Source organism: Colossoma macropomum, unplaced genomic scaffold (genome assembly GCF_904425465.1).
Source record: "Colossoma macropomum unplaced genomic scaffold, Colossoma_macropomum, whole genome shotgun sequence".
NCBI classification, from domain to species: Eukaryota; Metazoa; Chordata; class Actinopteri; order Characiformes; family Serrasalmidae; genus Colossoma; species Colossoma macropomum.
In genome coordinates, this window is record NW_023495239.1 from 2741 (window position 1) to 29317 (window position 26577).

General features: G+C 38.5%; 1 protein-coding gene across 3 annotated transcripts; it reads right to left on the reverse strand.

Moving 5' to 3' along the window:
• Positions 1 to 8942: 8942 nt before the first annotated feature.
• LOC118801218 (endonuclease domain-containing 1 protein-like) lies at positions 8943 to 20968 on the reverse strand. Of its 3 annotated transcripts, none has more exons than XM_036561396.1 (6): positions 20935 to 20968; positions 15705 to 15754; positions 15070 to 15214; positions 14002 to 14358; positions 12686 to 12959; positions 8943 to 9294 (listed from the first exon to the last, which is right to left on the reverse strand). In XM_036561396.1, the coding sequence occupies exons 4-6, from the start codon at positions 14332 to 14334 to the stop codon at positions 9098 to 9100; spliced, it is 804 nt and encodes a 267-aa protein (XP_036417289.1). In that variant the 5' UTR covers positions 14335 to 14358; positions 15070 to 15214; positions 15705 to 15754; positions 20935 to 20968; the 3' UTR covers positions 8943 to 9097. The 3 variants fall into 3 exon arrangements, with proteins under 3 accessions (XP_036417289.1, XP_036417290.1, XP_036417291.1); XM_036561397.1 differs by lacking the exon at positions 20935 to 20968 and adding an exon at positions 17417 to 17504 and having other exon boundaries at positions 15705 to 15735; XM_036561398.1 differs by lacking the exon at positions 15705 to 15754 and having other exon boundaries at positions 20935 to 20967.
• Between the last annotated feature and the right edge of the window lie 5609 nt (positions 20969 to 26577).

A 26577-nucleotide genomic window follows, 5' to 3' on the forward strand; every position in this document is an offset into this window, starting at 1 on the left:
TAACGCCGATCCTTTGTTTGCTAACACTGGAGAGGCGCCACTCATCTGGGCCGCCCGGCCACGCACCCGTCGAAGACGCCGGAAAAGAGGCAAGAGAGCCGGCGTGCTCGTCAGACTCAGACGCCGTGCCCATCGGCCACCTCTTCCCACCATATTACTGGCTAACGTGCAGTCCTTGGAAAACAAGTTGTGTGAGCTTCATGCACGGGTCGCCTTCCAGCGAGAGATCCGGGACTGCAGCGTTCTCTGCCTCACAGAAACGTGGTTATCCGATGAGGTCCCTGATAATGCCATCGAACCCGCCGGGTTCTCTCTGCACCGCGCCGATAGAACCAAGCAGCTCTCCGGGAAAAGCAAAGGAGGAGGTGTATGTTTTCTGATCAATAACGCTTGGTGTGATCGGAGGAATGTACATTTCATCGAGTCTTTCTGCTCGCCGGATTTGGAATATCTCATCGTGTTTTGCCGGCCGGCGTGGCTGCCCCGTGAGATAATGGGACTCTGTCTGGCCGCGGTGTACATCCCCCCGCAGGCGGACTCGGACCTCGCGCTCGGGAAGCTACACGAGGCTATCAGCAAGCAGATGACCGCGCGCCCGGAGGCTGCACTTATTGTTGCGGGGGACTTTAATCGGAATAACCTGCGAACCTACTGTCCGACATTATTCCAGCACGTAACATGTTTCACTCGGAAAGACAGGATTTTAGACCATGTTTACTCCAGCATCCGGAACTGTTACAAATCCCTCCCCCGACCCCCGTTCGGCAAATCAGATCACTCTTCCATCCTGCTCCTGCCCACCTATAGGCAGAAGCTGAAACGGGGGCCGGTCACTACCAGGGAGGTGCGCCGCTGGTCTGACCAATCAGACGCTATGCTGCAGGATTGTTTTGATCATGTGGACTGGGAAATGTTCCGTGATTCGTCGGGCAGCGTGGACGAGTACGCAGACACAGTCACCGCCTTCATACGCAAGTGTGTTGATGACGTAGTGCCCTGCAGACAAGTCCGCGTTTACCCCAATCAGAAGCCCTGGCTGAACTGTGAGGTTCGCTCCGCCCTCAGCGCACGCAGCGCTGCATTCAGAGCGGGAAATACGGAGGAGTACAAGCAATCCAACTACGCTCTCCGTAAATCCATCAGAGCAGCTAAACGTGCGTACAGAATGAAAGTGGAAGCACAGTTCAACACAGCCAACACACGAAGCTTATGGCAGGGGTTAAATACAATCTCTGACTATAAAACTGCCTCTCGCACTCTGCCCAGTACCAGCGCTGATCTGCCGGACGAGCTTAATAACTTCTACGCTCGCTTCGACGGAATTCCCGCAACACCACTGGAGAGCGCCCCGCCCACAGCTGATCCCAACGCCCCCTCCGTCTCCGTAGCTGATGTGTGCAAAGCCTTCAAGAGGGTGAACCCACGCAAGTCAGCAGGACCAGATGGCATTCCCGGGAGAGTGCTTAAAGCCTGCTACAGGGAACTAGCAGGAGTTTTTGCAGACATCTATAACACCTCACTGTCTCTCTCGGTCGTGCCAGCTAGTTTCAAACTAGCCACCATTGTGCCAGTTCCAAAGACAGCTAGTATTACCTGTCTGAACGACTGGCGACCTGTTGCCCTGACCTCCATCGTAAGCAAATGCTTTGAGAGGCTGGTCAGAGATATCATCTGTTCCTCACTGCCTGCCACCCTGGACCCACTGCAATTTGCATATAGGCGGAATAGATCCACCGACGATGCAATCGCCCTGACCCTGCACACTGCCCTCTCCCACCTGGAAAAGAAGGACACGTATGTGAGAATGCTGTTTGTAGACTACAGTTCAGCATTCAACACAATCGTTCCTTCGAGGCTCGACTGCAAGCTCTGGGATCTGGGTCTGAACAGCACACTGTGCAGCTGGATCCTGAACTTCCTGACGGACCGACGGCAGGTGGTAAGGATGGGAAGTATCACATCCTCCTCTTTGACCCTCAACATCGGAGCCCCCCAGGGTTGTGTGCTCAGCCCGCTCCTGTACTCCCTGTACACCCATGACTGCACTGCTAGACACAGCTCCAACGTCATCATAAAGTTTGCTGACGACACAACAGTTGTGGGCCTGATCTCCAACAACGATGAATCGGCCTACAGAGAGGAGGTTAAAATCCTGGAAAACTGGTGCCAGGAGAATAACCTCTCTCTAAACGTCAGTAAGACCAAGGAGCTGATCGTGGACTTCAGGAAGCAGGAGACAGTACACCCATCGATTTCCATCAATGGGACTGCGGTAGAGAGGGTCAGCAGCTTTAAGTTTCTCGGTGTTCACATCAGCGAGGACCTGACATGGGCAGTGCACACCTCACAGGTGGTGAAGAAGGCCCACCAGCGCCTCTACTTCCTCAGAAGGCTGAGGAGGTTTGGCCTGAACCCCAGCATCCTTAAGACCTTCTACACCTGCACTGTGGAAAGCATCCTGACGGGCAGCATCACCACCTGGTACGGGAACTGTACTGTTCGTGAGAGGAAATCTCTGCAGAGGGTGGTGCGGACAGCACAGTCCATCACCGGGGTTCAGCTCCCTAACCTATTGGATTTATACACCAGTCGCTGCCTGAGGAAATCCAGAAGGATTATGAAGGACCCCTCCCATCCTAGTCACTGTCTGTTCTCTCAGCTGCCGAGTGGTAGGAGGCTCAGAAGCTTAAAAGCCAGAACCAGTCGGCTCAAAGACAGCTTCTTCCCCCATGCAACCAGGCTATTGAACAGCCAGTAATCACTGCTCTGCCCAGCCCAACCCTTCCCATTACACGTACGTGCACCCACTGTACTCCCGCACTTTACTTGCATAGCTGGACTTTGAATACCTATCCAAAGACAATACTCTCCCCCTGCGCTTCCACTTAACTTCCTGTACCTTGCACTTTACTAAATACTCTGCCACCTACTGTACCATCTTCTACCTCCACACCTAGTGTGATTATTTGCACATCTACATAGCATTGTAATATCCATTACTATATATAGTATATAGTTGATTACACTCACTCTACATTCCCAGTGCAATATCATATGTCTCGGTGCAATATTATTATTTTTAAGTTTGTGTAAGATTATATGTATATATTTTAGTTAAATTGGTTTTATCTATTCTTCTATCCTATCTATAGTTTTGTTTATCTATGTGTAAATACTGTTCTCTGCATAATTTGTGGAACTCGCACTCAAGTTTTTCACTCACCTGTGTCCCTGTACTCTTGTGATGTGACAATAAATCTGATTTGATTTGATTTGATATTGTTGTAACTACATACACACGTTGGTTTTCTATATAAATATTGTAAATCAATGCATTTATTGACTTACAAGTACCAAAAGACGCAGTTCTGTCATTCTGTGTTTATGAGTTTAAATTGCCCACCAAGAACTTCCTGGAACTATCTGAAGTCTACGTGAATCAGGTAAACATCAAGCATTTTTAACTTCCGTTGACGCGACTCTCTCCCTACATGGCTCTGCTCAGTAGCAGTAATGTTAACCAATTAGCATTCAGTAGCAGTAATGCTAACCAATCAACACTCAGTAGCAGTACTGCTAACCAATCAGCACTCACTAGCAGTAATGACAACCACTCAGCATTTCAGTAGCAGTAATGCTAACCAATCAGCATTCAGTAGTGCTAATTTATCAGTCTACTCAGTAAAGGCAGTAAATCAATCAAGGTAGTAATCTGATAAATCACTGATCATCACATTGATTTATCAGTCTACTCAGGCTTTAGCAGAGCTCAGTAACACAGAGATTAATAACTGATCATCACATTGATTTATCAGTCTACTCAGGCTTTAGCAGAGCTCAGTAACACTTAGATTAATAACTGATCATCACATTGATTTATCAGTCTACTCAGGCTTTAGCAGAACTCAGTAACACTGAGATTAATAACTGACTCATCGCATTAGCTTATCAGTCTACGCAAGCTTTAGCAGAGCTCAGTAACACGGAGATTAATAACTCATCACATTAATTTATTAATTGATTTATTTACTGCCTTTACAAAATATAACTTGGAGTGAATGCAGACACTGAATTCTGTATTCTGAATATATATTCCTAATACTTAGATCCATTACATCCCAATCCTGGTTAAATACAATTTTAAATACTTTTACATCTTCTTAAGTATATGAATGAGGATAGTAATCCTGCTCTTACTCAGTTATATTTTACTACTACCTAATTCCTTTTGTGGGTTTGATTTCATTCTGTTACGTTGGTGACTGCACCTGTATAGCTGCACTGTTTTCACTTTTGAGGTTTATTATTTATTTTAAACAAAGAATTCACCAAAAACAGAAATGAACATGTTTCTCACTACACTTTTACTCATTATTTCACCAAAGCCACAAAAAGAGAAGAAGTCTAACAAGTCTAATAACCTTTAGTTCCAAGCCTGGTTTTAGGTTTGTATACCAGCCAAGAACACACCTTAAGAGACCCTTAATCTTACACACTGAAACCCAAAACAAGACTGAGTAAAAGTAATGTGAGGGATGAATACAAGCCTGAGACCTTAAATTTGCAGTCTCAAAGCTGAACTCAACTAATACAACATTTATGCACAATTTATCAGCCAACCTCCACTTAACTCATTGACAGAATAGGACCCCCTGTGGTTCGGCAGTCTGAAACTGACCACTGATGAAGGACTAGAGGATGACTAACACAAACTGTGCATCAACAGATGAGCTACAGTCTCTAACTGTACACTAGCGTGAGGGAGCTATGAGAGAGGGGTTTCTGATAAAGTGGCCAGGGAGTGTGTGGCAAAACCCCAGCAACAGAAAGGAAAGCTGATAAAATGTGTAGAAATAGATTGATTACAGTCAGTAATTGTACACCTACAAAGTATAGTAGGTGTTTCTGATAAAATTGTGGGTACAACGTAAATGTTTAATAAACTTAATAAACCACTAACTCAAATACAAACATCATTTAACACACTTTTAAGTGTTCTTTACTTGTATATTTTCTGTTATGCACTTGTCTAGCATGCCTAGGTAAAAGGGAATTCCAGAGATTTTTCCAAATTCCTGCATAATTAAGTGGTTAAGATGTAAACAGAGTTATTCAGAGTGGTTTGGTTGGATTGTTCATGGTCGTGGTGATAGGAACCAGACGTCCACCTCTAAAAGCTCCCTCACAGAAAGTTATTACATGTTATTAAATGGTTGTAAATACACTGCCTGATGTCTGAGGCATTGATTTATGAGGTTTTAAAAGATTTAAGATTTAAGATCTGAAAATAAGGTTTTGGCCTTAAAACTTGTATGTTGAAAATTCATTCATGGTGGAGAGGTACATGCAGGGTGTTGTGAGGCAAAATGGTCCCCAGGATTTTTTTTTTCAGCTTTATCATAATTTTCCCATTATCAACATTACAGATAAAAGCTCAGAAGACACGTGTAGGTTCACTGGTGGTTTTGGATAGTAAATAAAATGGCTAAATTTGTGTTGTAGTCATGGCGACCCCTGGTTCCTATCACCACCACTGTAAAGAAATCTGAACCATTTCACACCAAACCACTCTGAATCACTCTGTTTACATCACAACCACTGAATTATGCGGAACATTTCAAAAATCAGTGCGATTTTCCTTTAATCTGAAAGAGGCCATTCACTCTTGCCTGTGCTGCTCACTGTTCTATGAATTAAGCTCTTCAGTGAGTGATGTTCTTCTGTTAGCTGATGTTCTTCATCAGCTGTTTCTGGGTGAAGTGTGTGAGTGTGTTGGTGTGAGAGTGTTTAAAGTGGTGTGATGCTTTTAACCAGTGAAAACATTTACTCATATCTCTCAGCAGATCTGGAAGGTGAAACTTGTAGATGGTGAAAAACTTCACACCCAGCATGAGCTCAAGACTAAGTGCAGTAGTTCTTGCTGTGGTCAGGAAATATTCACTTTGAGAGTCTGAAAATAAACTTATATTGTCATTACGCTGTTCATGAGGAAAAATAGACCCTTAAATACAAATTCACCCAAAAGCTCATTGTTTAGCTGCTTCACCCACAAAATGGTGAGAATCTGTCTTTAATATTCTCAACTAAGATGAGGAAGATCTCAGTTAATGTGAGGAAGAGCGCAGAACCACACTAGAACAGAGACTTTACAGAAGAAGAACGGATAAACCAAACATTTTACTGCCATTGAAGAATCAGCGCTGCTATGGTGAGTGAGTTGGCAGCCAACATGGGACCCCCCCAAATACTAGGGGGTATTTTACACACTGCGTAGAAGCAAGCATATATATCAGAGCCATGCTGTGTGATGGACTCTGTAGAGGTCAGTCAGCAGCTTGTGTGGAGATGATGTGAAGTTTTCTTCTCTCAGCTCTCTGTGTCCCTCGTGGTGGAAAATGTTTTGTGGTTGAGCCCTCTGTGAGATGTTATCAGGGTGGTGTGTGTGAATGTCTATATGAGGTCTGTTCAATCCGTTTACTGTAACCCCTCCTCAATGTTCCTATATTTTTATATTTAGAATATGTAATGTCAAAAAAAAAAAACATTTTTGTCATATGAATCTAAATCTTTCATATGTATGTACATTTGTATTTGTACCTTAGTGTTGTAGAATAGTGCATTTACATTATTTGTCATACTCTTTGCTGTATATTGCACCTTTGAGAGGCACAAAATTATATATATACACAATTTGGCCCTGCTAATGCATCTATCTGCAGCACTGACCGTGCATCTCATATAAACACTTCTGTAAATATTTGGGTCCAGATGTACTAAGGCCTTTTTGCTCAATTCTGATCTTTGCCTCAGTTGTTCATATTTGTGTATAAGTGACCCATATCTGTATTTAATATGAACAAATCTGTTCCCTGAAACAACCTGCTTGCACACATCCTAATCAATAATGTAATGTAAGTGCTGCAACAAATGAATGAACTAGCAGCACAAGCCTTCATTAACATGAAGATCATTGGCTCTTGTAGATGGAAAACACGAAATGCACTTCTGTCTCATAGGTATTCTAGGCAGAGATGTAGGAAATGCAGCTGGGTATATATTTTGTTCAGTTTACTAAAGCTGCAAATTTGCATGCACTTATCTTCGCCTCACGCATTTTGTGCCACCTTTTTCTTCTAACATCATGCATTCAGTCCTTGGTCAGCAGCGCAGAGAGGAAGAACAGGATGTTATGTTCAGTTAGTGACCGAATGATAACTATCACGGTGACTGGGCCTTAAATAGGCGTATTATGCCATATATTCTAAAAGTATGAATTACCCAAATACCCCATTCAGAGTACTATCAGAAAGTCATAGTCAGTATTCAGATGGTAAAACTACTTATGATTTCTGCCTACTAATGTTTCATCTCTCTATATTGTCCATTTCCTGCTGTTTACATTCAAACAGGTCATATCACGTGGATAATGAATAAAGGCACTTCTTTGGTCTCTGCAAAATTCCATTTGTTTTATTTCATAGTTTGGATGTCTTCACTATTATTCTAAAATGTTAGGAGTAATCTAAGGAAAATAAAAACCCCTAACTGTCTCGCCTCCTTCGGACATGGCTGAGCCTACAGCCAACCTAGCAGCTCGGGACTGCATTTCCCAAAACCCCTCGCTACATCATGTGACTCAGAACTCACACAGATCCACCTATCCCCGCTAAAGTTCAGTCTTCTGATTGATCTCACCTGACTCTTGTTACGTGTGTTTGTTAGTTTAGTATATAAGCCTGGGCATTAGCTTGGGAACTTCTATCATCACTCTAATGTGCACACTGAGTGTTTCTGCTGTGAGCGTCTGCTTACGTTTGTCAACATTACACTAACAAGTAGTTGTGTCCAACTTTTGACTGGTATCTCAGAAGGAAGAAATCTCAGAAGTAAAGTAGAAAACCTTGCTAGAATGTCACTTCAGACACTGACCTTGAAGTCACAGGTAAGGTTTTCTTTCGGTGACTTTTCCATGCAGATCATGTTTGTGCATCAAACCTGCACAGTACAACAGAGCACTGCCACTCTTGTGTCAGCTTTACCTTTGTGCAGGACATTCACTGTCAAATGGTTTTGTTTTTTTATGCCTTTCTTTGTCTTTCTGGCCAGCATACATGCAGTTTTATGTCAGAGTCTGTTGGCCTTCCAAATTTTGCCTTGGCTTCCACAGTTCCCTTTCACTGCCATTTCTGACAGTGAGTTGTGAGCTGGGCACACTTCGATATATTTTTAAAGCCTTCCCTGCTTTGTATGCATCAACAGCCAGCTGCTTAGAGGAGCCCCTGGTTGTTGAGTGTTAGCACAAGAGTTAGAGAATTTATTATTTTCTAGAATTTATCAGCTGACAGTCCTTAATGGCATTTCTTAACCTGGCTAAACAGGTCAAGTCAATTAAGGCCTAACGTGGTAATAAAGTTCTGAGATTTTAGCCTTGGAAGGGTGTTTAAACTTTTGCACAATCCACAATTACTATTTTTTTTCCACTTTCTACTTAAGTTAATCAATTATAAAGTAACTATGCAATATTCTTTGCCAAAAAATGTTGGTTTACTGCAGCAGTTGTGTTTACTTCTTTTCACTTCAAAACTCAACAAAATATGTAATTTGGAAACTGTCTACATCAGTATGAAAAATACTGCCTACATTAATGATTAAAATGATTTCATATTAAAGATGTACATTTGCATAAAAAATCTATGAAAGATTACAGGGGATCTCAGACCATTCCTTCACCAGTTTCTGAGGTCACTTAGAATTTCCACAAATGCAGAAATGCAGATGTAACTTGATTTAAAGTGAAGTGTCACTATGCACTGAAATGCAGCTAAAGCTTTATTACAAATTTAGCAATACATAACACAATAAGGTTCTGATAATTGCAGTAGGACAAATCATTAGATAAGGACACCTCTATGTTTTAAACAGGAAAACCCAATTATGCATATTTCATTTTAGGCTACTCTTCAAGGTGCTTCACAATCATTTTGAATTGCTTAAGAATAATAAAATAAAAGTATAGAATAAAATCCATTAATTTCATAAAAAGCATGCAAAGCAGTATTGGGTATAATGACATTTGTGTCAGTCCATCATTAACCCATTAACAGTGGCCTCCAAACACCTGGAAAGGTATATTATAGAGGTTGGTCAGCTGTTGCTCCAGGAGTTGGATTTGTGCATTTCCATAGGGTGTGAGCTGCAAAGCACCATTCCACCATGCGAGGGCACCTCCACTTGCTACATGTCCATTGTTGTCCCGGCAGCAGTATGCTGTCCAGAAGTGACTGGCCACTCTAACTGTAATTAGACAGAAATGTAAGTTTACTGTTTAACATCCACAAGAGAGAGAGTGTGGTAAGTTAAGCAGTATTAGAGGTTGTTCAGACAACAGCTTTTTAATTTCAGGCATGCCACTTCTGGTCTTTAAAAAGAAACAGGATGTGCTTTTAGGGGGTGGGATAACACAGTGATTGACAGGCAGGGAAACAAGAGACAGTCACATTGTGCATTGTTACATAAACAACAATGAAAAGAAATACATGCATGAAAGAATTTAAAACACTCCCTTAGGGGGATTTGTACTGTATGCTTATCATGCAGACCAAGGTGCTTTTTAAAGTGTTTTAAATGAGAGAGACACATGCTGACCATTTTTACTTGCAAGGTGCCTTGCAGTTATGGGGGACAAAGTTGATTAAGTTTTTTTTTAAAGAATGATTTGAAATAGTAGTACACATGGTTGTTACAGAACAGAAGTATATCTATCACAAATATTCAAACATATCATCCCCTTGGAATTATGAGGTTGTATCTGACATTTTTGGCAAATTGAGTTATTCACATATTCTTATTCTGTGACAACGTCTTAATATTGTGTGGGGTGTTTTTTTTTTTTTTAGTTGTATGCATTTTTGGACTCTTTATCCAGAAAACAAAAGGTTCTATCTGTGAGCCAATCAGCACTTTGAATACACACAAGAGGACCAATCAGGTTCTGTTACTTTGTCATGTCGCCGTACTGCTCTGTGACTGTGGTTAAAAGGAGCACAGGAGTCAAATATGAGTGTCACATAATGGGAAGTTTGAGAGAAGCTTCAAGATTGAGGATTTCACTGATGATCTAATGAAGGACAACCGTACAAATGAGAGGCAAATTCAGTCTATCATTTTAGATCTTGCTGAGGAGTTATATTTTCATTGTTAGCTACCATGCTAGCCAGGTGATGCTAGTTTGCTAATATCATTCTAATGCTAATACTAGGAGGCAAGCATTGAAGGCTAAATTAGGGTTTTTGGAGAAAGGTCATTCTAACAGTTACCTCTGTATTAAAATAACAATGATTGCTGGATGATTGTAACATTAGATTTTAGTGTAGCCTTTAGCTAGTCAGTGATACCATGCTACTAACTTTTGTCTCTCTTTATTTTTGTGATGACCCTGATCCCAGACATGGTAAACATGTTTTTCTTTTTCTCCAGGCTAGTGGGGTAGAGGTAGCAGAAAGATGGTCCGTGGAGCCATGGGTCTTGATGTTGATGTTGATTTGTTGTGAAACATTGAAAGTGTTAAATTTTACTAACCAATAAATAAAAGGGTTCAAATCTTTCTAAACAGATGCATCATGCAAAGAAGACTGTTCTGACATTACTAGGCTAATAATCTTCTCGTTAAAAGCAAAACATTTATCCCAGTGAAGATGACATAAATTAGCATTGCACAGCTGAGATGTACACAGCAAAGTGAAAGGAAAAAACACACGAGCAAATTTAAACCTTCACATGTACAAGCTAAAGCATTCACTTTTTTCTGATATTTTTTCTTATGATGACTTTATGCATGGAAGTAGTCGGTTTTGTTTTTTTCTGATTAATTTAATTTAAACTTGGGCTGATGTTTCATTTGTGTCTGGCTTTGGAAACCAAACATCTCTAATCCTCTAATTTATCAATATATCAGGTCTCGCTTTTACAGATTCCCCAGGAACATCTTTTGTATATTTGTATTCAAAGTACATTCACAGGAAACTCTGGCTCTCTGCTTAAAAACAGAAAGCTTGAACAAGTTAATGGCAGACAGTTTGAGGGTTGCTAAGCAGTGAATGGAGGAGAAAATGAAATGGATGATCAGGAATCATGTGGATGCACGTTGCTACTTGTAAAGTTCCTGCGGCCAGTTACGGCAGTTTTCGATTTTGTCATAATTGCTCATGTGGCTTGGGCTCCTGGGCATGTATAAGCCCATAAAACTCATATGATGATCCTGGCCTGTGTAGATTCTTGTTAGCCCTACAAAGCTTTATACTAATTAAGTTGTTATGGTGTGGGATCATCAGGGGTGAAAAGAGTACTGAATGACTCATACGTAAGTAAAAATATTGCTATTGTAGTAAGAGTGCAAATTATACAATGACAATTGGGGGGCTACCTTTTTCTCCAGGGCGTAAAGGTCACCCTTTACAGCACAGGTGCATGCTTCAGTGAACTGAAGGCTTACGATCCTTACACCAGCTCCTACGGCACATACCACACAACAACTTTTTCACCCTTACTGTCCTGCTCAGTATTAAGCCTGCATGACAACCAAAAAGGCTGCATTATCATCTCTATGTCCTAATTCTTACAATTTACAAGTTTTTTTAGCACCAAAAAAGTGCTGTATATCTCCTATGCTCTTTCTCATGTTGACTCTGTGAATGAAATCTAATCTGAGATCAAGAAGTAGTCATACATTTGAACTAATATAACTAAATAACCTTCAGGACACATGGATTTTAATATAGTTTGACTATCCATTCAGGAAAACCCCTGAGTTCCTGAGTGAAAGCAACAGGGGTGCCTATTATGTCATCAAGGTAAAAGACTAACTACACCACCACAGTCACACAAAAGACTATTAAAATGAAATAATAAATTGATGTTAAAATGTATCTCTATAACATCTAATCCTACATATCTGAGCACCTGTGTTAGCTAAAATTAGATAACATATGAAATTTTATATCTGTAATGAAATGGCAAGCCAACACTGGGAATGAAAGGGCAGGCTATCATAGACTTCAATAATGACGCGAGCCACGGCAATGATGGGAGAGAGGCTGGCAGACGAGGCATACAGCTAAAGTCTAGGTTAAGAAATGGGATGATCCACTTTAGCAACACGTCAGTAACATGTTTGGGTATAAAAACAGCATCCCAGAGAGACTTTCAGAAGTAAAGATGGGGAGGGGTTCACGTTGCATGACGATTTAATTCCACAAAATTTAAAGATTTAATAAACACTTCAAACAGAGCAGTCTGAGAAAAGGAAGAGAGGACAGAGAGAGAAAAGACAGCATACAGGAAGCAGAGGGTTGAAGCTTAATGGAGATTAATCAATGGAGAGAAGACAGAATGAATGACAAAATGAGTATGAAACAACATATTGAGCACCTAGAGAGCCTCAGTGGTTCCTGACCGGAGCATGACATGGGTTGAAATTCATCGTTCAAAAGCACTTGTTTTTAAAGATGCTAGCCCAGTTCAGTTCATGACTGTTATTCATTCAGCCAAATTTTGCTAAATTTTTGCATGAGAAATAGACTAGTTGGTTCATCTCACTGAGCTACATTTAATTATATTTGCTTGCTCACAGGTGACAAGATGAGACCTATTACATGTAGATTTTTTTTTTTTTTTGATGAGATGTTACCTCTGTTGTTGATAGTGTTTTGAGATGGTATCACTCCTGTTACAATGTAAGCAGGGTTCCCTCTACAGTTGTTCTCGATGTGCTGATTTATTGGTTGCTCAACCTGGTGGAACCATTGATTGTTGAAAGCTTGAGCTTGTGGTGCTGCATTGGTCAGGGTGAAGGTTGCGTCCGCTTGAACATTATTATCATTATGGTAGACAGGATATAAATGACCCTTTTGCATTCCACTGTTTGCATAATCATTATTGGTAGCCTGCTGATCATTGGTGAGCTGTGAATTTTGTGGAAAAACATATAAATAAATAAATCTTTATGTCTGCAGTGATGACAATTGGTCACTTTTACCAGTTAAAATTCATTTGCACTGAATTTAGTTGCCACATGTAAATTAAATTCTAAAAACAGTAATTAGAAAATAAATGCTAAAAATAAATTTAATTCTAAAAGTAGTAACTAGAATTTCAGCGTGCCAATTTAAATTTAATTGTGTGGGGAAAAATTACCACGTTAAACTTTTCATACTGAACAATTAATGCCAGTGAAACTGTTATTGCAATTATAATAAACTGGAAAAAAGAAGACTAGAAATGAAATCTTACATGCTAAAATGTAATTCCTACATTTAAAAGTTGAATTTGAAGATGTTATAATTAGATTTTTATGCATCCTTTTTTCTAGTATAAAGTGTTTCTGTTAAAGAAACTTTGTTTCTTGATTAAAAGTTGAATGGTTTGCAAGGCCTGTGTGCTGGGACTCCCACTAATATCTGGATGCTTTTCTTTCACATTTCTTTTTTTTCACCTTGTCTGCTTTTGACAGCTGACAGCAGTAGTTTGCGCTAAATTTGCTACCGTGTTTATATGTTCCGCAATCGTCTCATATCTCCTTTTGACATTATTTAATTTTTGTGCATCTTTACCAAACAATTCACTATCATTTGCTGCCCTTCTTCCCTTAAAATCCGCAGCTCTGTTTCTGAGAATTTTGATTTTCTTTGTTTCTTTGGTTTTCTTGATTTTATCATTTCAGGTCTTTAATATGTTTGACTTCATTTACATGTGGATTTTGATTTGCTCTTGCCCTGGTCAAAATACCACAGTGTTAAAAAGACACAGGCACGCTAGTCACCATGGTGACATGAAGAGCTCCTATTTACATTGCTGCACGTTTTGCTGTTACAGCTGACTTTTATGAATCTGGCCCAAGATGTGATGTGACACTTTTGTGATTTTTATAAAAAATACTCTACATTGATATTACATCAATCTACAAATACAGTTAAAATAAGGTATGTCATGTAAAAATTTACTCACGCCCAGTTCTTGCCGCCATTGATCATTTCTAACGACTTGTGCATGATGAACATGTAGGTAGGCAGAGTACACAGGAATCCTACTCTGAGTATCATAAAGAGTGGCAAATCTATCAACACCCAAATGTTCCTGACAGATCTGCCGATAACGCTGATTTGGGCCCTGCAGAATGGTGGGTGTAACACGGCCATTAGGAGTGTTCAGGAAGAACTGAGGACAGCCATTTGGTGGAGCAGCCAAAAAATTAGCCACCAGCCTGCAGGAGGCCAGTGAGCTGAAGGCCAGGAGAAGAATCAGTGAGATTCTAAGAAGGATCAGGAGACACTTCATCATCAGTGGAAGCTCTGAAACACGTCTCTGAAGACAGGCAGAATGAACTGTAATTAATTTCCCTGTTACTGAAGTCTTATTCGAATCAATGCACACTTAAAGCTCCAATCAAAACTCTTTTGAATACCATAATCCACAACTTTTTAATTACAATAGTGCCCTAAAATGTATATCTATGCAAGATTATCACACTCTCGATCACCAAACTCTGCACTATTTTGATGATTCTTAATTTTATGATGATTCTGTATGCTTATGGATACATGCAGTGTTTTGATTCATATAGTTTTGAAGTCTTTTTGGAGAGAAATTAACTAGTTGCATGCAGCCAAAGATTCATTTTTCAAGTGAAAAGTACAGCTGAAGCATTTGGAGGTCAAAGCTGTACTATTTTTTTTCCCCTTATTTAACTCATTCATGTCCAACGCCCAAATATAGTACGATAAATAATTGAAGAAATATGTCACCGAATTTGTTCTGATTGGTCAAAATTGATGCAAAATTGTATAATTAAAATTCTTTTTTTTAAGAATCACATATATTCATGTTGTTATTTCACATAGAATGGTGTGTTTGGTTAAAAATATAATAAATGATGAAAACATTACTCTTGTACTACATTTCTGTATAAAACCTCAATCATTGAAATAAGTGTCTAGCAATAGGAAAAAATAAAATAATTTCTCTTTTGTGTATATTTTATATTTATTTTGAAAACAGCCCTCAGCTGCGGCTTACCTGCACTGCTCGCTGTGTAGGAGGTTCAGAAAATGTTCTTCAGTGACAGTGCTCAGAAAGTCGTAACCCACTGTTCAAAGTAAAATAGGCCACACCTTCCTTAAGATTTCCCAGAAGTCTTTCAGTTGATCTCACCCACCATACACTGAAACATTTGTACAGTTGTGGTTATTTTTCTGGACACATTGAAATAAATGGAAATGATCAAACATGTTTAGTGGATTCACTCACAACCCCAGGTACCTATGACAGTTTAATAAACATGCCTGCTAATCATTTATGACATTGAAAATTATTTGGAAATACTGTAAAATATGAGAATAAATATGTGAGTGATGAGCATAAATATTAAAACAGCAGGTTGCAACAAGGATAAATGGAAAGGCTGTCCATCTCTGAATGATTAACAATGGAAAACTCCAGAGCATGAAGAAGAACTGCTGAGAGGAACCAAGACTCAAAGGTGGTAAAAACTGAGAGAGCAGTTATGTGGAGACATTAATGAAATAATCATTAGCAGGATTTAAAACCAAGATTCTCACCTCACAGATGTAGTTGTGAAAGCTCAGAGGTGAAATATTCAGGTGATGCCTTTTCACAATAACATCTATTAAAAAAAGCTTATTCATTCTCACCTGAGCAGTGAGCAGCAGGCAGTTTGGTGCGCTGAAGGACCAATGAAGTTCTCCCAGAATGAAGCAGAGTGAGGAACAATACAGCAGGCAGTGTCATTTATACAGTTTACAACAGAGCAGGAGGAAATCCATATCTTGTTGTCTCAAAGATTGATTGTTTTTTTGTTTTTTTTGTTTTTTGTTTGTGGTAACACTTTGACCGTCCTCACTCAGAGTGCTGATAATTTTGTGAGAAATGCACTTTATAAACAAACTTGTCTTACTTTACCTTTACATCAAAAGTGCTGGAAGCCATGTTAACCAGACTGAAATGCATGTCATGTGATTTTTACATTGCAATGAAAATTAGTCCATTACACGTACATTAATGTGGTTATCCAGCATCTACATGAAATGGATGGTTATTATGGCAAAATTCAAGAGGCAATCACCACCATACCATAATAATAATAATTACTCAATCCTTGGGACACCAGTGCATTTAACATTTAAACTCAAATAGTGTCAATTAACCATATCACTGCTGTCGGAACAAAACCTCGTATCTCCAAAATGGTAACTTTACACAAAAATGAAAAAACCTACTTTCCTTGTAATGTAACCAGACGTTTTTTCAAGTCAATTTGGGCTATTTGTGTTTGTCCATTTATCATGAAATCTACACACAATGTAAAAGCCAACAAGCATTTTCAAATTATGTCAAAAACTGAAAAATGACAAAAATGGAGATAGGAGGTTTTGTTCCGACAGCATTGGTATGATACGATTGTACTTGTGCATTTTCCAATACCGTAATGAGGAAGAACATCACTAAAAATAAAACCTATAAAATATTAATCCTTGAAATAACAGTGCTAGTATTTAAATCAAGACAGGTGATTAAACTTAAACTAACATAACGCTTTCCTCAACAATGTATAGACTGCTGGATTAACCTTCTACACCATAAAACTTTAAATACGACAGAGTAAGAAGGAGAAAAAAATCCTCTTGGAATTAGAATTAGAATTTTGTCAAAATTGGGTTTTTTCACATATTCTTATTTTTTGAGTTGTGTGCATTTTTGGACTCTTTATCTAGAAAACAAAAAGGTTCTATCTCTAAAGTCAAACTCTAACTTAGTTCTATCTGTAAGCCAATCAGCACTTCGAACACACACAAGAGGACCCATCAGGTTCTGCTTCTTTGTCATGTCACTGTGCTGCTTAGTGACTGTGGTTGAAGGGGGCACAGAAGTCAAATATGAGAAAATATCATGCAATGCAAAGTTTAGGAGAAACTTCCATTGATGATCTAATGAAGGACAGCAGTACAAACAACAGGCAAATTAAGACCTTTTTAATCATTTTAGATCTTGCTGAGGAGTTTTAATTTCTTTGCTAGCTACCATGTTAGCCAGTGTCACGCATTCAGTCAACTCTATGGAAGACATGGACTTCATCTCCCAGAATCCTCTGGGAGATCACATGACTGAACATCCACACACAGAATCCAGCTCCGGAGAGAACTCCATTGCCCAGAATTCAATGGGGTCTCATGTGACTTTGGACTTTCACTGCCGAACCTATCAGCGCTCTCAATCCCCTGAGTACTAACTATGTTCACCTGTGCATATGATCATATGACAGATAGTTAGCAGTATTTAAGCCCGGGCTTTAGTCTGAAATCTTTGCGAGGTATTGTTTCCCAGAAACCTACTGAGCGTTATTTACCTGTTTGATTATCCTCTGTGTTTTGACCTTTGCTTCGTTTGTTCTGTTTTTGACTTTTTACCTCTTCCCTTGGTACTTTCGCTGTTCTGACGGATCTGTGTTTTGACTTTTGGACTGTGTTTTTGATTGGATTTGAGTTGTGCCCTTTTACTTCCGGTTGGTTTGTGCTTAATAAACCACCTTTATTTTTTCATCCGCAAGCGTCTGGTTTTCTGTCACGGCGTCACAGACAGGTAATGCTAGCTTGCTAATGTTAGTCTGCCAGCTAATGCTAATATTAGGAGGCAAGCATTAAAGGATAAGTTTGGGTTTTTGAAGAAAGATCATTTTAACAGTTACCTCTGTATAAAAATATTAACGACTACAGAAAGATTGTAAAATTATATTTTAATGTAGCTTTTAACTAGTCAATGGAACCATGCTACTAATTGTTTTGTCTTTTTTTATTTTGTGATGACCCTGATCCCTGACATGATGAATACGTTTTCTTTTTCACCAGGCTAGTGAGGTAGAGGTAGCAGAAAGAGGGGCAGTGGAGCTGGGGGGGTCTTTACCAGACATAACCAAGGCCACATCTGAGGAGCCAGCGGCTTGGAGATGGACAGTATTATAATACTTTGTTGAAAAAATAAGCCAAGGCTGTAGAGCTCAGAATCTACCACCTTGATGATTTAGAGGTATTTTGTGAAATTGAGATGAAACATTCATTTTTAATTGTTAGTAGAAACTGAGTTGTACCTTTCTTTATACCTAAACAGCAATGCTTTTCTGAATAAGGAAAAGATGATTTGTCCTAAAACAAGAAATGCCATAAAAATAAATTAACAAAAATAAATGCCATTAAAAGACATTACATTTCATGTTCTGATAATGTAAACACTCTGTTACACTAATTTTATGTTTTAAAACAAATTATGAATATAAACTGGTTGTGTTCCTTGAAAATTGTTGCTTCTTTTCATGTTTTGTCAGACAGTGCCTTATAACTCCAAGCAGAAAGTGAGTTCTCAGGATTAGAAGGTTCTATCTGCATTGACCTGTTCTAAAAACTCATTTAGAGATTTCATAGGATTTTGATATTGTACATTTAGAATAAATTCAGGGTGTCTATCATTGTCATGTATGAAAGAGATGTGTTCACATATCAGTTTTGCTGTTTAGAATGTAAAATCTTTGAAGCTTAATATCTCAAAACTGCTCAGAATACAGACAGGACCTTATAATTCCAGACGAGATAAAGTGTAAAATACAAATGCTTAAGAAAAAATAAATAATGAAAAAAGAAGTTGAACATCTAGGTAAAAAGTGCCAAAGCCCTTCTCTGTCTAAAGGGGCAAAGCCAGGTCATTTTTATTTTGGCTGTCATGAAATGAGAAGTTTCACTGAAAATAATACAGTTTTTCAAAATAAAAAAAATTGCACTTTTAATGTGAAAAATACATCTGAGTAAAATGACATAGCAGTCCATATAAATATCATGTAAATCATGTATACTTTATAAATGTTGATTTAAACATTCATGAACATGATCTGAAGTGTTCATGAATGTATTATCAAGTGTTTATATAAGATGTTATAAATGTGCCATGTAGACACCCTTCAAGTAAAGTGTTAACATTACATATCTTGTCTTTGCAGCCATAAATTGCACTTTCATTTGAAAAGTACAGCTACCATTTAGAGCTACCACTTACACCTAACCTGTAACATTAACCTAAGCTGACAGTTACATGAAGCATTTGGAGGTTATCTTTGCCAAAAGCACTATTTCTCTCCATACCTAACCTATTCATGTCCAACAACTAAATTTAGTATGGTAAATAATTTCACATAAAAGTGGTCTAAAGTGATGAAATTATCTATAATTATATTTTGAATGAATATTCTTTAGTATCTATTTTGATTTTACTGGAAGATTCACTCGAAAGGGGCCCTGAATATTCTGTAATAACTCTCTCTAGGACGAAGCAATCTGAACGAAACAACATGCAAAGTGCTCTTCCGTATATGGAGCTTCAAACAAGCTGGGATGCCCCTGCGTAGGAGTGATGAGGTAGGCGCCAGACTGCCGTTGCGACGTTTAACCCCCGTTTGCAAATTCTGGGTGCATACCCCCATACCCCTTCATGTGTCTGGCAGAAAATGGAGATCACTTCCAGCATCACATGTAATGCAATCGATTACACATACATCAAGGTATGTAGCGTATTTATTTGGTTCAGATTGCTTCATCCTAACGGGAGTTACAACAGAATATTCGGGGCCTCTTTCGAGTGAATCTCCCTGTATCTGATTACTTGTATGTTTCACACACATATTAAGAATCAAATTTTTATTTTCCATTTGCTTGGTTAGCAGTCCAAGATTTTAAATGATAAGAAAAACTCACTTATTAACAAAATGGTTTGATTGATTTGAAACATGTACTCAAAAAGTGCAGAGATCATATGGAGAAAAGGAAATGTAAAAATTCATATATGGACATTAATGGATTAATCCTATCATGTATGGGTCTCCACGCTGCCCTTATAATGGAGGTTAAGGGGTTTTAAAACATTATGTCCAAAACTGCTAAGAAGACCGTTTGACAAAACCTTCCCTCTGTGTAACCTGGTAGGTATGTTTGTTGCTAAATAATTAGTTACTTATTGTAACAGTAACAAACTGGTAATGAAATGTTTAATGAGAAAGTTGTACGAATCTAAAAACTCGCCAATTTTATTGTTGTTTATAAACAGTGAGTTAACATAAAGAAAGATAAAGAATATAACTGCAGTCATGATTGCATTACCCACATTATTTTGAAGAACTGACGCTCAAAGTAAGTTTGCACTCTAAGAACATTTAGTGTGTCTGTGCATCACACTGCACCTGACCACTTAAAGACATAACAGTTAAGAAACTAAGCAGAAACAAGTGAAATAGTATTTTACAGCACTGACACCATCATTTTAGGAGAACTACTTCATAGTTTTGGGATAATAACTCTAACATTATAAAACTCCATTAGGATTCAAAAGAATCAGGATGATATGTTGATTAAGCAGATATTACGCTGTAAGGGCTGGACATCTTATAATGTAAAATGTAATTAATTCAGCTACAATGACAGACTAATTGGTTAGAATTACTCAATTTTACACACTGTAATTCTTACTAATTATATCATTTTGTATCAACTGGAAAATTAACGTTTTATTGATGGGTAATTAGAGTTCATTACATTTTTTTCCCATTTTATGACCCGTTACTGCTACAATTAATAACTTATCATTTATTAACAATTAGAAAATTAGAATGTGATTTTTAGTTTAGCACAACTTCTTACCACAATATTATCGTATAATTACCCATTTATCACCGATCTATAAAGTGAAGTGCTAAATAAAACGTCAATCATTGAATGTGTCTGGTAACATTCGATTACAGGTAAAAATCACAATTACAAAATATTAAAAATATATTTATTTTGCTTTTCTTATATGGTTAATTTGAAGAAAGCCCTCTCTGCACCTTACCTGCAGTGCTTGCTGTGTGGTAAGTTCAGAAAATGTCCTTCAGTGACAGTGATCAGAAAGGCATAGCCCACTATTTAGGCTAAAATAGGCCACACCTTCCTTGATATTTTCCAGAAGCCTCTCTGCTGATCTCATCTACCATAAACTGAAACACTGTACAATCCTGCTTGTTTTTTTTTTGCACCTTTATCTGAAATTAATTGAAAGGATGAAACTGTGTAGCCACATGTTTGGTGGATTCATTACCAGCCCCAGGAACTTATATAATGAAGAAGAAATATGTGTGTGATTAACATAAACCCTAAAACAGAAGGTTGCAAGAGGGATAAATGGAAAGGTCTGCCCATCTCTGAACGATCAACAGTGGGAAACTCCAGAGCATGACAAAGAACAGTTAAGAGGAACTCGAAACTCAAAAGGAGAAATTCTCTAAGAGCATGAAGAAGAACCACTGAGAGGAACCGAGACTCAAAAGGAGAAACTCTCTAAGAGCATGAAGAAGAACCACTGAGAGGAACCCGAAACTCAAAAGGAGAAACTCTCTAAGAGCATGAAGAAGAACCACTGAGAGGAACCCGAAACTCAAAAGGAGAAACTTTCTAAGAGCATGAAGAAGAACCACTGAGAGGAACCCGAAACTCAAAAGGAGAAACTCTCTAAGAGCATGAAGAAGAACCACTGAGAGGAACCGAAACTCAAAAGGAGAAACTCTCTAAGAGCATGAAGAAGAACCACTGAGAGGAACCGAGACTCAAAAGGAGAAACTTTCTAAGAGCATGAAGAAGAACCACTGAGAGGAACCCGAAACTCAAAAGGAGAAACTTTCTAAGAGCATGAAGAAGAACCACTGAGAGGAACCCGAAACTCAAAAGGAGAAACTTTCTAAGAGCATGAAGAAGAACCACTGAGAGGAACCGAGACTCAAAAGGAGAAACTCTCTAAGAGCATGAAGAAGAACCACTGAGAGGAACCGAGACTCAAAAGGAGAAACTCTCTAAGAGCATGAAGAAGAACCACTGAGAGGAACCCGAAACTCAAAAGGAGAAACTCTCTAAGAGCATGAAGAAGAACCACTGAGAGGAACCGAGACTCAAAAGGAGAAACTCTCTAAGAGCATGAAGAAGAACCACTGAGAGGAACACGAAATTCAAAAGGAGAAACTCTCTAAGAGCATGAAGAAGAACCACTGTAATATTTGATGTATCTCTGAAATCTAATTTCACTTCTGGGATCTAAGAAGTATAAAAAATGCAAGATTCCTTTTCATTTTCCATAGTTCAAGAATCACATTTAATATGTGGCATAACATTAAAAACTTTCATGCAAGTGTCACTTGTAGGTAGTTCATGGCGCTGCTCTCTGTCTGTTTACTTTGGAGATTTGGTTAACTGTCCTCTCAGCTACTCACTCACAGTAACAGGTATTGTTCTATACGTGTGTGGAGATATCACACACTTCTATGAGGAGAAAGATAACATATATTTTACATAACGGTCCAGATTACGCAGTCTGATGTTTCAGTGAAGGTAATGAGGGACTGAAAGAGGAATTACCTTCAGACTTAGGTGATTTGTTTAAGTCAAGCTAATGTTAAATTATACCGTTTGCCGATTAAACCACAAGGAACATTTATTTTTGAAAGAGTGAGTGTGCAGGCTGGGTATTCATTCTGATGATTGATGTAGACTCTTTTCATGTGCTGTATTCATTTAATGTACTCATTCATTTAATATGAGAAAAGCTCAAATTTGCAATGTGTAAGTCACAAAAATTATGTCTCAGTCTTCGTTTGTACATGTGCTTTTTAGTACTTGCTGTTACTGATACTGATACCATAATGAGTAAACTACTTAGAATGAAGTAGCTGTTAGTGTAAATTAGTGCAATGTACTTTTACAGTTAAATCAATAAAGTCTAGCTGATTTTAAATGATGTGCTTTAGTTAGCTATGCTACATTAGTTACCTTGGATCGATTAGTGTTACAATGGAGAAGGTGGGTTCTGTTCCATGTGCAACAAAAACCAATGTTTGCCATGCTGTGTACTGAAACTAAAACTGGGTAGTGGGTAGGAAAATACAGTCTCTCGACAGCCTATTTTACAACTTCACAGTTCTATTCAGTCAAACAGAGTAAAGTTGACATGTATGTACTTTCCTATCACAAATGTCGACTTTTTGGTCTCTGTTTTGTTAGCCTGCTTGTGTTCACCTGTGAAAGTGTGATTGTGTGTTCTTAAGAATAAGCTAAAATCGCTCAGTGTATGTATGGTGGGAATATACAATGGGGAATGTTTAAAGTGACTTTTGTATCTGACCTCCATGGAGTCAGTAACACATCTCTGTGCTAGCAGACCCTCCTTCACTACCAGCTTGAGTCATTTGTTCATTCCCGCAGCAGCAACACTCGGCTTACCTCACGTAGTGTCTTATGTGTATCTTATCAGTGCATTTTTTTACAAGCACAGGTACGACGAGTAAATGATATCGATATTGATGCATCCCTAGTCCATATATGCACCAACTGGCCACCTCATTAAGTCCAACTCATTGTATCTACACTCACTGTCCATGTTATCAGCTCCACTGACCATATAGTTTCACTTTATAGTTGCAATTACAGACTGTAGTGCACCTGTTTCTCTGCATACTCTGTTACCCTGTTCTTCAATGGTCAGGACCCCCACAGAGCAGGTATTATTTGGGTGGGGGTCATTCTCAGCACTGCAGTGACACTGACATGGTGGTGGTGGTGTGTTAGTATGTGTTGTAGTGAGGATATGATGCATAATTCTGCTTTAGAACTATTATTGTTTTTAGAATATCACACCTAGTCCAGTATTCTCATAAACTGCAACCTGTTCTGCACACTGTGTGCCGCCGCTGCCCTCCTCACTCTCTTTTCTTTTTAACACTGATGAGTGAGGTAGGACGTGTAAGTCCAAACGCTCAGACTCACCTAGCTGAGGTTGAAAAAGTAGCACTAACTAAGGCCGAAATACCTTAAGACCTTCCTTTTTTCTTTAAAAAAAACACTGCTTCAGATATCTGTGTTTAAGCTAAATCTAGTGTGTGAATGTGAAAGTACTCCACCCCTAGCCAACACCCCTAGACCTTTAATACACAAATCTTAGTTTTAATTTAATAACTAGCTTACTGATAAGACATTTAAAAGTAATTATCATCCGGCCATATGCCAAGGTACTTATATTCAGTAACTCAGTCTTAGATCCCTTCAGGTTACTGATATTCTGAGTATTACAGTCAGTACTGGAAGTTCTGAAATACAGCAAGAATATTCTCTTCATTTTAAAAAACAAATCTCTACTTGGAGAGAGCAGTTTGTAAGGCATCAAAAGAGCTCTGTCATTTTTCCATTGAGTCAGCAGAACAATATACATTATCAACATCTGTATCACCTCGCAATTTGAGACAGAGGCCGAAATATCATTAATATTTATTTTGAATAAAACTGGGCCTAGGACTGAACCTTGAGGGACACCTTTATTAACGGGCAGTAAATCTGATTATCAACATCTGTATCACCTCGCAATATGAGACAGAGGCAGCAATATCATTAATATGTATTTTGAATAAAATTGGGCCTAGGATTGAACCTTGAGGGACACCTTTATTTATAGGCAGTAAATCTTATTTATGTTGTTTATCAGAAAGGTAATTCTGGACCAAATTTAAAGCATTTTGGTTGAAGACCAAATGGTCCCTTCACTCAGTTTGCCTGGCAATGTATTATTTTATTTTCATCCTGACATTTTACATTTAAGTCCAGCAGTTTAGACTGTAGGTCTGTAAGCAATTTCTGTCGGCTGCTGTACAGACGGACACAAATGCATGAAATATTTAAAAATCTTATATGTGAGCCGTCTGTTTAGTACAGAATGAAATAAGCCTTTCAGAATTTTCAACTGACACCAATGCATTTATAGCCTTATTATTGGCTATAAATAATATTGTAATTAAATTAAATAAGCTTGGGTTAGCATTACTACACTATTACTGGTTGCTGATAGCTGTACATTTAACAGTAACTGTACTAACTCATAATTACTGCTCATAATTACAAAAAGAAGCTAATTAACAAAACTCAATCCTTTCAGGTAAATATGGCTGCATAAATAATGATTCCTCAAAAGGCTTTGGGGATTTAGACTGAACAAAATTTCAAAAATATTGAGTGGGCTCAATTCAGACAGTTCGTACAATTTTATTAAGTAAAATTTTACAAAGTAGTTGTCACAGTGCAGTGGATTTGTATTCCTGTGCAGGATGGTGACCTGTTACCCATATGCTGAACAACATATATAAAAATGTATTGGACTTAAACAAATCGCCTAAGTCATGCTTTTTCAGTCCTTCCACCCCTTCGTTAAATGTCAGTCTGCATATGCTGGACTGTTATGTAAAATACATTTTATCTTTCTCCTCATACAAGTGTGTGATATCTCCACACAACTTTAGAACAATACCTGTTACTGTTGATCGGTAGCTGAGCGGACAGTTAACCAAATCACCAAAGTAAAAGGACAGAGAGCAGAACCATCAATGACACTTGCATGAAAGTACCAAGGATAAATAGGATCCCCAAAGAGGCTAAAAAAAGTTTTTTCTAATCTTGTAGCAACATTATTGTAGTCAGAACCTGAATGACAGTAAGATTTCAAAGGTATAGTAAATGATACATTGTATGTTGGGCTAAAACCACATCAGATACATGCCATTGTTCCGAAGTTCACCAAATGTCAGTGAGATGACTCCTTGAACCTCACAAAGCTGAAGCTGAAAGTGTCCCGGCATCCAAGCAGGGATTGATTCCACTATGTTCTGTTTACCGACTTGAAGTCTTAGTCAACTCACATGACAACAGCTATCATAACTCATAATAGGTGCCCAAACCTAACAAAAGAGGGATGTTAAAGGTACACTGAGTAAACTAGCTAACTCAATGCTGTTACATTATTTTGTGGTGGTCATATACACTAACATCCACTTTAAAATTCTACTTTGTACTTCCACTTTATGAGCTCCACCTAACTTATAGGTGTACAATTACAGACTGCATCTATAGCTGCATATAATAAAGTGGCCACAGGGTGCATATAATTATTATTTCCACAGTGAAGATGATAGTACAGTACGTTACAAAGAGTAAAGTACATTTATTAGAACCAAAGGACAAGCAAAAGAGAGGATAGGTAGTAGAATCACAAGTCCTTAATTAGAAAATGTGAGTAATATTAATTATTGATATGATCAAATGCATATCATTCTATTAATGTAGTTTATTCTTTAAGGTGAGACATTCAAAACAAAACTAGTTTTTTATCTTGAGTTTGGCTTCCAAGCCAATTCTGAAGGGATCACTATGATGCTGATGATGACTGTAGTGACCTCACCAATGCACCACTGAAACCACTACTCTACTGAAGAACCATGTTAAGAAACATTTTTATCAAACCCGCTTTCTATTTCAACACCATCAGATCAGTTTAGGTTTATTTTACAGAACTTTCCAGATCTTTTGGAGCACATAGTACTTAACACAGGGTGTGTATGATCATTATATGAGCAGAGGCTCCTGCAGGCCTAGCTCCAAGTTATAAATGATGGGGGACAAAAACTGCGTC

What these genes read in the sequence shown, in the direction of transcription:
- LOC118801218 (XM_036561396.1), bottom strand. Translation starts at nt 14,334, where the DNA reads ATGATGAAGTGTCTCCTGATCCTTCTTAGAATCTCACTGATTCTTCTC. An exon ending in AATGGCGGCAAGAACTGGGC is followed by an intron (nt 12,960 to 14,001) that starts GTGAGTAAATTT and finishes CAAAATTCACAG; the next exon opens with CTCACCAATGATCAGCAGGC. An exon ending in AAACACTATCAACAACAGAG is followed by an intron (nt 9,295 to 12,685) that starts GTAACATCTCAT and finishes GTCTAATTACAG; the next exon opens with TTAGAGTGGCCAGTCACTTC.